The 12,817-nt window shown below is 36.4% G+C and overlaps 1 protein-coding gene across 3 annotated transcripts in view; it reads right to left on the reverse strand.

The window, feature by feature from the left end:
* Positions 1 to 12,817, reverse strand: part of LOC123672779 — a 28,438-nt gene that overhangs the window by 11,235 nt on the left and 4,386 nt on the right. For 2 of the 3 annotated variants that reach the window (XM_045607058.1, XM_045607057.1), the window contains exon 3: positions 7,692 to 7,991. In XM_045607058.1, coding sequence (XP_045463014.1) covers positions 7,692 to 7,991 — 300 coding nt within the window. Of the gene's footprint in view, positions 1 to 7,691; positions 7,992 to 11,459; positions 11,610 to 12,817 lie in introns of those variants that run through there. The other variant, XM_045607059.1, reaches the window with a different exon arrangement.

Consider the following 12,817-nt stretch of genomic DNA (forward strand, 5'->3'; position numbering starts at 1 on the left):
TATATATATATATATATATATACCTCTAACAGTCATCAGTTTGTTCGATCTGAAGACACCTCGACAAGATTCCCTGTAAGATAGGGTGAACATTATTCTTAAAGCTTGTTTCTGTAAAACAAATAATTCTTGAAGGCCATTGGTACCTCCCCAAATAATTATTCCATAATTTATTATGGATATGAAGTTCGAAAAATACAAATTTATTAATATAGAGATATCAACCAGAGATTTCAATACTCTCAACGTGTAATTAGCAGATCTTAAACGATTTGAGATATGTTCAATGTGTTGACTCCACTTCAAACCTCTATCCAGCCACACACCCAAAAACTTTACACAGTTATTGACCGAGATTTCTGAACTTCCTACATTTATCTTCTCTGGAATGGTCAAATTTGATCTATCTGTGGTGAAAAAAACACATTCCGTTTTTTCGATATTCAACTTGAGCCGGTTCTCAGTGAACCACAATTCCATTCTCTGCATTTCTCTGTTAGAATCGCATATAAGTTGTCCAACATTTTTTGATTTAATAATTTTATTGGTATCATCCACATACATATATAAATTTTGAGAGCTCATATCATTACCTGGCAGGTCATTGACATAGATCACAAATAGCAGAGATCCCAGTATGCTACCCTGAGGAACTCCATCTCGTGATACTACCTCACACGATTCAATCACTTCTGCTTCTATCTCCAAAGCAACACGTTGTCTACGATCTTCCAAATAACTCTTGATCAGCAGCAGTTGATTGTCTCTGATACCATAGCTTTCTAATTTATCCAAGAGAATTTCGTGCTTGACGCAATCAAAGGCTTTGGACAGGTCAAGAAAAAGCCCACATGTTGTTTCACCTCTCTCAAAACCCCCCACAATGCTCTCCACAAGCTCAAACATAGCTGTCTCCGTACTTCTGTTCTTGATGAATCCATGTTGTGATGTGTTGAAAATTCCAAATTTACTGAAAAACTTTACCATTCTATCTGCCAACAATTTTTCGAAGATCTTAGAAAAAGTTGACAAGTGATTGATAGGTCTATAATTTATTATTTCTTCGTGGTTGCCTTTTTTGAATAAAGGTTTAATTATAGAAACTTTTAGAGCATCCGGAAAAATACCCACTGTAAAAGATCGGTTGATTATATAGCATAATGGTTCAACAATTAAACTTGCAGATCTTTGGATTAGGTTGAGTGGAATGCCATCATATCCAAAAGCTTTTTTATTTCTAATCCTATTTATTGTTTTCATTATTTCCTCTGATGATATCTCGAACATAAAGAAGGACTTAGAAAATCAAGTTCAAGACTTGTTTGAATTTTTCTCTCGTAATCGATAGCTGATACGACAAGACCACAAGAGACCAAAAGTATAGTATTGGACCAAAATTTCTTTTTTCATCAAACGAAAATTTTGGAGGAGAGAAGCGGGCACTATTCCAGAACAAATATAACTGATTTAATCTTACACCACCCTGCACAACAACAAACCAAAAAAAACCCTCCACGCCCAGATTTTGTTTATCCCGCCATCCGTATAAGTTTTGGCAGTTTCCACTCCCAACATCACAAAACGAAGATCTCATCTTCCGTAATAATTCACTGAATTTCATGCTAACTCACAACATACCCTTTTTAGATAATGCATCCTTACTTCCCGTTCTTTTTCGCATTAAATTTTCATTAGGGCTGTCGCGACATAACACGAAGTTATGTATATTTTATTTCTACACGAATCTCGCATTCTGGAACGATTTGGAATACGGCGGAGACATTGGAGTTGACGTGAAATCATGACGTGAGGCATTTGGGCGTTAGGGTAGATTTGGCTGAGTGGCGTGTTAGATTCTTACCGCCTACAGGGTGTAGCTGGTTTTACCGTTCGTCTCGGAGTCGAAGAATTAATATTTCTTCCCTATTTCAGTATCGTAATGAGTTCAATACAGTTCTGAAAACAGTGCTTTAATGAACTCATTACAGCATCGTTTTCAGTTATATTTTTCGTTTTGTGGTTGTCTACAGGGTGGCCACTTTTTCAATGGGATTGTATTGGTAACTTTTTAACCATAAGAGTTAGGAGGTCGGTCCAATGGAGAAAAAGTTGTATGCATAGAAGCATTATCAAGCAGTTCAAACAAATCGAGATTATCAGGGCCGGTTTTCGAGATATCACAAGAAAAGTAAATTATGTCATTTTGATTTTCCTTTTTTTCCCACTTCATTTCAAATATTATAAAAAAATGTTACAGGAATTTTTTATTCGACAGTAAATTATTTTCAATTTAACGTAATCAGATTTCGTATCCAACGTTTCGTACTCTCTGGGCCACCCTCCACCTAATTTTCTTCAATACGGACCTGCATATTTTATGACATTTTTCGAAATAACTTTTAACGCTGAATTCAACGATATATCATACAATGTCATTCGAAGTTGATTTTCAGAAGATTTTGAACCTCATCCAAAATTAATGATGTGTATGTAAGAAAAAACAAGTATTTTAACGATATCAATGTTCTGACCCAAATTCAATCGAACCCAGAAAAAAAATCGAGAACTGAGGCCAGTCAATGGAATTTTTCAAAAACTGCTCTTAATAAAATAGTCAAGAGACGCGAATACAATGATTTTGAATTTGAATACCAAGCCTTGCAAAAATTATATCGTAATGCTCTCAAAATAAATTTCGATTCTGTAATTTGTTTCACCGGAACAAATAACAAATACAACAATAGTGATACCTCGCGAGAAAATTGAGAATGGTTTGGAAGGTATTCAAGGATACCAAACAAGCAAATGTATAAGAAGTATCGGTTCCAGAACCGTAAAGTGCATTTTACAAAATGGTGGACATTTCCAACACTTACTTCATTAATTTTCATTTACTTTCGAATAATCATCTGATTTTTCTTTCATTAAATGATACTTTCGTTTAATTATTATGAATTGAAATATTTAAATGATTATCATAAAAGAAGAACCAAGAAACCAGTAAACTGGTTTCTTGCTTTGATTCTAATATGTTCCATTTAGTTCAAGATGGGTAAGTTGATTTTCTTATCGAAATTTATTGCATATTGCATGTTGTTAATTAAACTAAATGAAGGTAATACAGATCCGACCCGAAGAAAATTGGATAAGGGTCAAAATCACCTGAAAATCCACTTTGAATGACATTGTATGATATATCGTTGAATTCCGCGTTAAAAGTTATTTCGAAAAATGTCATAAAATATGCAGTTCCGTATTGAAAAAAATGAGGTTGAGGGTAGCCCAGAGAGTACGAAACGTTGGATACGAAATCTGATTACGTCAAACTGAGGATAATTTACTGTCAAATAAAAAATTCCTGTAACATTTTTCGATGATATTTGAAATGAAGTGGGAAAAAAAGAAAAATCAAAATGACATAATTTACTTTTCTTATGATATATCGAAAACCGGCCCTGATAATCTCGATTTGTTTGAACTGCTTGATAATGTTTCTATGCATGCAACTTTTTGTCCATTTGACCGACCTTCTAACTCTCATGGTTTAAAAGTTACCAATACAATCCCATTGAAAAAGTGGCCACCCTGTATACTGACTTCCAATCCTATAGAATTTCAAAAAACGTCAATAATTGTCAATATAATATAATTTGGTTAAAGTGGAATGATTTGCAACATTATTTGCAATTTCTCTTAATTCTGTAGGTGTTAAATCGATTGCGTCAGACATAATTCACGAATTTAATGCGTAATAATAAATTATTTCAAAATTCAAAACGTACGATTCAAATTCATATTCCGTAAACTGCCAATGTCCGTGACAATCACACCAACTACCAAGAGACAATACAAATATCACTAGGATGTATAATCTGAATTTCGTCTAATACTCAGTGCAGAAGGCAATTCCAACACTCATGCGTTCGAAAACTCGCTCGTTTTCGAATTCCGCATTCGTGTTGGAATAGGAGCCCATTCTGCAACTTGTTTTAGAATATACTATCATACACTTATCTTCAACAAAAAAATTTATTTATTATTTTCTTCTCTTTTGAAGCCTTAGTTACATCTACATTCTTGGCAGCATCTTTTGCTCTCTTAGCACGAATTCCTATCAATCCAGTATGAACGGAATAATACCTATATAATACTTTCAGGGTGTTCCTTAATTAGAGGTTGGAGGTACAAACGAAAATGGTAGATTCCTCGGATCATTTTAAGAAAAGAAGTCGTATGAACATGGGCCCCCAAAAGCTCTGTATTCGGGATACAGAGTGAAATAATTTCAAGTTTTTTTCTCATAGTGCCTTCACTTCACAATATATTCAACGTAAATTTGGTATAGATATTTCAATTTACCCTTCCAGTATCTGGAAAAGCTTCAAGGAAGTTACTTCCTACAAGTCTTTCGTCCAAAGCCATTTTTCTTGCTCCTCGTCACAGAATCTGTACTAGTCGTTTTCTGATAGATTCATTCTCAGAAAGTGCCTTCTGAGGCGGCAATGCACCTGTGAGGAGGTGTAACATTTTCTTGCTGAGATCCAGATGACCAGGTGATCAGGAGTTGCTTCTCCCTCTGCAGTCTACACAGTTTGCCCTCTCGCCTCTCGCTGATAACTATATTCCCATTAGGTGCTTCCTGAGAGGACAATGCCCTGTAAGGAATCTAGTGAGGAGGTGTAGCATATTCTTGCTGAGATCCAGATACTTCTTGGATAACTCAGAATCAAAGTCTCGAAGAATCTTCTTGGAATGATCCAAACCCAGGAAGATTCCGCAAGGGTGTTCCTCTTTCGGTTTTTTTCCTCCTCCTGAAACTAAGTCTTGTAGCTACATTTACTTAAACCACAAAAAAGTTTAGGCACAATGAAAGGAGTGCTCCTCCTCTGCCAGAAAAGTGGCATAGTAATGTTCTGAAAGTAGCTCGATGACAACTACAGGCATAACTGAAGATTAGCCTTCAGTAGGAGTTTTGCATAACTTTCTGGAGAGTGAAAGAAGTTATTTAGGCAATTTCGTCCTGAATTCCAATCTTTACCTCAGCTTTGATTTGATACAACAAATAGAATCGAAGAAACTCAAATCTGGACATCGCAAGGGTCAAAGCAATTTCTACGTTGGCTTGCAATGGCACACCATTCTGTGACCAGGTGATCAGGAGTTACTCCTCCCTCCCCACAGACTCTCCACTTGCCAGTTCATGATAACCCTATTCCTATTAGATGCTCCCCGAGACGCCCACACCCTGTGAGGAAGCCAGTGACCTCTCACGTACCCGACATGAACTTCAAAAGACGACGGTTCTCCTCTCACAGCCACCCACGCAAAGGTATTAAATCCACCCCGTTTATTTCATATCCAATCTAGTCTACCCCGGCAGTAAAAATCCGACGTTCTCGAAACATCACGATCGAAACGGGGTGTATTGTCGTAAAAGCACAGACGCCGAATGACAAAATATCATATTGCGTTCTTATCGAGTCTATGACGGCGATTCGGCCGACTCGATTTGAATGCGAGAATGTTCGTCGAATTTACGACGGCGTTTAGGGATGAATCCGCTCAGGTTTTATTGTCGTAGAGATGGCGCTGGATGTGCCTCTACGAGTGCATCAGAGGTGAATTCTTTCGCAGGTAGCCTACGCTTTCCAGGAGGTTGAAATTCTATGGTTATCTTGTAATAAGGAAGTCACAGTTCGATATCAATAGTAATTTCATAGTTTGCTGAAAACAAGTTATTTAATAAATAAAAATGGCTGATACTTGGTAACGAATGACGAAAATACAAAAAGTAAAAAATGTGTAGGCTTGGTTAATCGATCGTCTAGAGGTATCATTCGATTACCTGGCCTTTCGTCTTCTTCTGCGTGACTTTGTTCGGGTTTGTAATATTTAAACTCTTTTTAATTATTTACAAAGCCACACTTATACAGTACAAACTCAGTATTGAGAAGATCCTAATTACGTCTTAAAGACAAGTTTCTCACTACGGTACTCAATTTCGTCTTCAACTCGTTTGATAATTACTCGAGTCGTCTTCGATATTTCACGTCTTTGTCTCATTACAAGTTTCGGTCGTCTCGTCTTTGATTCGTTCGCGATTCGTCTTAATCTAGTCCGCGAACCGTCTTTTTGTCTTACGTCTTAAATTTCAACCGACTGAACTCACTCTTACTTCGACTTAGACCGAACTTGAACTTTACCCGTCTTCGACTTAACTTGAACTGTCCACTCCCCAACTTACTCTGTCTCGAATATCGACTTCCCTTCTTTCGGCTTGACCACACCCTTAGAGAAAGTACCATCCCCTAGTCTAATAAGAATTTTGCCGTACCGCCCACAAAGCTCTTCGCGGACTCCTGGAAATCGAATATTCTCGAAGGACTAGAACCTGATACACAGATGTAACACATCTGGTACAACCGTCTTGTTCTCGAACTTTCCCAACCCCCCAGTAAATCTCTTCAAGATTTACAACTCCATGACATATCTTCGACACCTCGAAGAGTTACACATCCTTTTTACATTATATGTACAATTACAATTCGTTCCCTATAAATTCATTGAAACTGTCATGCCCCCGACACTTGAAGAAACTAATAGGTCTCCAAGCATCCTGTTGACCATGTCAATTATTTACTGGAAACAATGACTGGATCCTACTGAAGTACGATTTCCAAGTGTGTAATATCATACGATATTAATTATCTATCTGGTTAATGTATCAACTAAAATGCCATCAACATAACCATTGTCAAACAGAAGATTTTCACGCTGTGACATAGGAGTCATAATCGAAAGTAAACCAAGGAGAATGTATGTCATCGAGGGAGAGTAGCGATATACCGGTTACACCCTTATTAGGGATCATCAGTACGTCATAACTCAACCCAAGATGACAAAAAAACGAAATAGCAGGCACCTTATTGAACGCTGGCAGTATGTTTACTGCGTTCAATAAGGTGCCTGCAATTTCGTTTGTTTGTCATCTTGGGTTGAGTTATGCGGTACTGATGATCCCTATTAAGGGTGAAACCGCTACTACTATATCGCTTCTATCCCTCGATGACATGCATTGTCCTTTGTTTACTTCCGATTATGATTTATATGTAATATCGTGGAAATCTTCTGTTTGATGGTTATGTTGATGGCATTTCAGTTGATACATTAACCAGATAGAATTAATATCGTATTATATTACACACTGCGATGCAATTCGCAGAGCAATATTAGCTGAGATTAATGATTCCACATAGATCAGAACATTCAAATTTCCAAGACAATCACCTTGTACTAGCTAGTTATAATTCAGAAAAGTTCATTCTGCAATAAATTTCAGTACTGTAGCCATACATAAAAGTTTAGCAGTTTTGCGTCTATTCGATATTATATGCGCCATCTGTATAACGGAGCGTCAAGTAACCTGTTCATGAATAAGTCTCATTCTAGAAATCTATAAATTCAATTCGCAGGAATCATTGATGATAACTCAAGGAAGGTCTTCGAATTGATACTCATTTTAAGTTGATATTTATCTCATTACATACTAATATATTCTAAACTTGCGAAAGTATAATAGACGGTAGAGTTTCGAAATTCACAAACATAAATGTAGACGATCGTAACAAATATCAAAATGAGCAATAGGCATCAAGGTATCAAGTATAAAAAAAAAACTGAAATATCCTCACAAATTCTTGATGTCTTCCAGGATTCCTGTACTTATGCTTCCTGACCAATTTGGGATAGGGATGGCTGTCGACAGGATGTTGGCTGTTATCAACTTTTATGAAATTACTCCCTTCTGTTTCAGGTGGAGGGGACGGTGGGAACAGTATAGGTCCTGTGTCAGGTGAGGTCCTTCGAGAGGCAACCACTTCGTAAGGATGAGGATTGAAATTTCTCGGCTGTAGGTAGATTTCTTGATGGGGCTCTTCCAGACACCATACTTCGTAGCTACTGAAGACTATCAGCAAAATCGAGTAGGCAGTCTGGAAAAAAAAATGGATTAGGTACATGAAGTGGGTAAATATTGGACAATTTACTGTTATCTGAAAAAAATGTGATATTTTACTGGCAAACTACATTCGAACGATAGCATTGAGGAAATACAGGGTGTCCCGGGAAGAATGCGACAAACGAATACCATAAATTAAGGTCATCATGGAGGACCCGTATCAAGATGTTTCAATCGCCTGAGTGCCTTCGTTGGGGATATACAGGGCGATGTTCATCTTATGAGTGAAATTTTACAGTTCAATAACTCTAACTAATAGACCGAATAATTTCAATTTTTGAAGTTTTGTCGCCCTTTACTATCGCCTTCCTTCAATATTTCTGAAATCGAATAAATCAGATCCGGACTAACAAAATTTTAGACTTTTTCTATTTTCTTGAATATTGGATCATTCTGTACGTCAATATCATAATTTTTTTCGTTTTCCAATATCCAATATCTGTCTATCTTTTGTTGGTATGTTTTGGTATTACTCTGGTTGAGATATTCTGCATAAGTGTCGAAAGATATTCAGTATATACTACAGAATAAAGGATTATCTAGCATTTTCTCACATAAATTCAAATATATACTGAAATTAATCATGTAAAGGTTTGAGTTATTCATCCAGTTAACTAAATACCTATACTTGTATTGAATTATTAAAATTATCCCAGAGTACTCTGAATTACTAAGTATCATTAAACGTTTCGAAATCAATAACCGAATAATAACATATTTTATATTGTTCACTCCATTGTTCCGCTTCTCCGAAAGTTCCTAATTAACTAATTTCACTCCTCACAACCTAATTACTCCATAAACATTGCCGCCATTCCCTCAAAACACTAATAAATCTCAATTCAAACACGATTTATAAGGCGACTCAAATGAGCCACCAAGCGACGAAATTCACATTCCAATCAAGTAAAAACAGCTTTATGTTGACAACATCCCATTTATCTGAATTATCGATTCCGCTTGTTATATTTCAATTTGCATGTCTTGTTCCAATTTGACCGCTGTACATTTTTTTCGTGTTTCCTATGAGAACTGTTTCGAATTATGACCCACGGTGCAAATTGCCCAATATTTCCTTTAAAGGAGTTTCGATTTGTCGGCAAATGATGTTTCTTCGAGTTTTTAATTGAATAGAAATTCTGAATGCGCGGATCACATGATCTAAATGAGCAATTGGTACAGATTTATGTGATTATTTTCTGACAATAGCGTGCGACTTGTGATATTACTGTGTGAGTGGAATGGAAGACAAGTGAATTAGTTATTTCCAACTGTCTTATTCGAATGGATACTGCAGGAATTATAATCTTCGGGATTTAATCAAGTCACACGAGAAAAAATTACGAATTCAACATTATGGTTCAGCGTTTGGTAAATGGTGCTTTTTTTAGAGCTATAGAACTTTAAATTACAATAAAACAACGACGGATTATTCGATTGACATGAATTTTATTTATCCGCAAGATAATCTTGTGACATTACATTTTAAATATGACCGCCACGGCTGGCTCGGATGTAGTCCAATCTGGACGTCCAATTTTCGATGACTTTTTTCAACATTTGTGGCCGTATATCGGCAATAATACGGCGAATGTTGTTTTCCAAATGGTCAAGGGTTTGAGGCTTATCCGCATAGACCAATGACTTTACATAGCCCCACAGAAAGTAGTCTAGCGGTGTTAAATTACAAGATCTTGTAGGCCAATTCACAGGTCCAAACAAAACGTGAAATTAGGCGGTCACCAAACGTGTCTTTCAATAAATCGATTGTGGCACGAGCTGTGTGACATGTTGCGCCGTCTTGTTGGAACCACAGCTCCTGGACATCATGGCTGTTCAATTCAGGAATGAAAAAGTTAGTAATCATGGCTCTATACAGATCAACATTGACTGTAACGTTCCGGCCATCATCGTTTTTGAAGAAGTGCGGACCAATGGTTCCACCAGCCCATAAAGCGCACCAAACAGTCAGTTTTTCTGGATGTAACGGTGTTTCGATACACACTTGAGGATTAGCTTCATTCCAAATGCGGCAGTTTTGTTTGTTGACATAGCCATTCAACCAGAAGTGCGCTTCATCGCCAAACAAAATAAAATGGACGTAGTGCGCGAAACGTATTCCGCACAGAACCATTATTTTCGAAATGAAAATGCACTATTTGCAAGCGTTGTTCAGGCGTGAGTCTATTCATGATGAATTGCCAAACCAAACTGAGAATAAATCACTTGACAGCTTTTAAATCGGTCGCCATCTTGAACAGTAATGCCAACTTAAAGTTATATACCTCGAAAAAAAACACCCGTTATAATATCTCGTATGGGTTTTAAAAAACTTATGGAATATTCAGAAGTTAATAACTCTGAAATTATTAAGACTAAGATTTTGCGTTGAAATATCTTCTTGTCAGTTTTTTTCCATTTTTTCAAGAACGATAAAAACACACTGTTGAAATGAATTATTTAATCTTTGGCAATCAATTTCAATGTGAAAAATGATTTTGTTCAATGCTACACTTTTTGGTTTATTGTAGTTATGTGCTACCGAATTCAAGAAAAAATTTCAAACAATTCTTCAGTAATCCTCAGGAAAATTCAAATCATTATAAAGATCCAGTAGGTAAGCTGTGATGAATGAAAAATAAGTTTTGGTACTTATTTACCTAATCTCTAGCGAAGAAGATTCTAAAACTGGTATAATCATCACAAAAAAGTAGGCTACAAGAAACACCCTGTTTCCCAAAAACAAAGCGTTGACCGTCCTATGTAGATAGGACTTTTTTCTCAAAATCATCCAAGGAATTTCTCATTTTTCTTCCTTCCACCAACTTTTCAAGAACAAAATCATCTTCAAAGTTTTTGCGATCTCATGTTTATAGGACTTTTTAAAAACTACTTCTCAAAATTACCCAAGTAATCTGCATTTTTCTTTGTACCTCCAATTCAGAGACACCCTGTATTTATATCGTTGCAGAAAATACATCTTACCATAAATTTTCACAAGCAGTTTACATGTAATTCAATGTGAGCCTTAATAAATTCGAGGTTCATTCCAGAAATGAAGATACTATGAAAGAAAAAAATTAAACTCTAACGTCATATATCTCAAAAATAAATTGTTTGTGGAGTCATTTATATTTTTTTGAAATCATCCGAGCAATCGCCTTCAAAGCCACTTGGATGTTACAATCATTCATAGAGACACTCAAATAGAAAATACCCTAAATACTCAATTAGATTCCAAACCATACTGAGATCAGCCTGTATCAATTTCTCCTTCAAACAAATCAAGCAAACCCAATTACAAGAAAATCAATAATCACCGATAATTCCTACAAAAGGTCGAACATATCAGGACTCAATCATCGATAGATCACGAAGGCAATTGAACGATTAAACATGCATTTATAATATCAATTTCTGAATTAGAAAAAAGTTTAATTACCATCATCAGGATATCCATTATAGAGCACACTCACCACAGCTTCACTTGTGACTTACCGGAGATCTTTCACACAAATCTGATTCACAGGATTGCAGGAGTGGGTTCCTGCTCAGTCCAACCCTACTTAAAAGTGATCGTGGCGGTTGGTTTGTATGTATATATGGTTCCCACACCATGGGAAATCAACCGTATTAACTATATAATTGATGAAATTGATTGCTTTGAATAGAATTTATTAGAATATGAACTGATTTTTTTAAACAAATCCAATCGATATATTTTGAACATAATTTTTTGGAGAATATTTTTTATTTTTTAATAACTGTACGTTCAGGCATTCTCTAATCATTTTCCAAATATTGCGAGAATTAAATTCGTTCAAAGTCATACATCAGTTGATAAAGCTACTGCTCGATTATCACCAAATATTCTTTACTATTTTTATGAATGCATTCAAACGATTTTTTTAAATAATAACGGGTGTTTTTTTTCGAGGTATATAACTTTAAGTTGGCATTACTCTTCAAGATGGCGACCGATTTAACAGCTGTCAAGTGATTTATTCTCAGTTTGGTTTGGCAATTCATCATGAATAGACTCACGCCTAAACAACGCTTGCAAATAGTGCAATTTTATTTCGAACATAATGGTTCTATGCGGAATACGTATCGCGCACTACGTCCATTTTATTTTGTTTAGCGATGAAGCGCACTTCTGGTTGAATGGCTACGTCAACAAACAAAACTGCCGCATTTGGAGTGAAGCTAATCCCCAAGTGTCGAAACACCGTTACATCGAGAAAAACTGACTGTTTAGTGCGCTTTATGGGCTGGTGGAATCATTGGTCCGTACACTCCGTACTTCTTCAAAAACGATGATGGCCAGAACGTTACAGTCAAAGGTGATCGGTATAGAGCCATGATTACTAACTTTTTCATTTCTGAATTGAACAGCCATGATGTCCAGGAGCTGTGGTTCCAACAAGACGGCGCAACATGTTACACAGCTCGTGCCACAATCGATATATTTGAAAGACACGTTTGGTGACCGCCTAATTTCGCGTTTTGGACCTGTGAATTGACCTTCAAGATCTTGTGATTTAACACCGCTAGACTACTTTCTGTGGGGCTATGTAAAGTCATTGGTCTATGCGGATAAGCCACAAACCCTTGACCATTTGGAAGACAACATTCGCCGTGTTATTGCCGATATACGTCCACAAATGTTGGAAAAAGTCATCGAAAATTGGACGTCCAGATTGGACTACATCCGAGCCAGCCGTGGCAGTCATATGCCAGAAATTATATTTAAAATATAATGCCACAAGATTATCTTGCGGATAAATAAAATTCATGTCA

Source organism: Harmonia axyridis, chromosome 2 (assembly GCF_914767665.1).
Source record: "Harmonia axyridis chromosome 2, icHarAxyr1.1, whole genome shotgun sequence".
In the NCBI taxonomy this organism is placed as follows: Eukaryota; Metazoa; Arthropoda; class Insecta; order Coleoptera; family Coccinellidae; genus Harmonia; species Harmonia axyridis.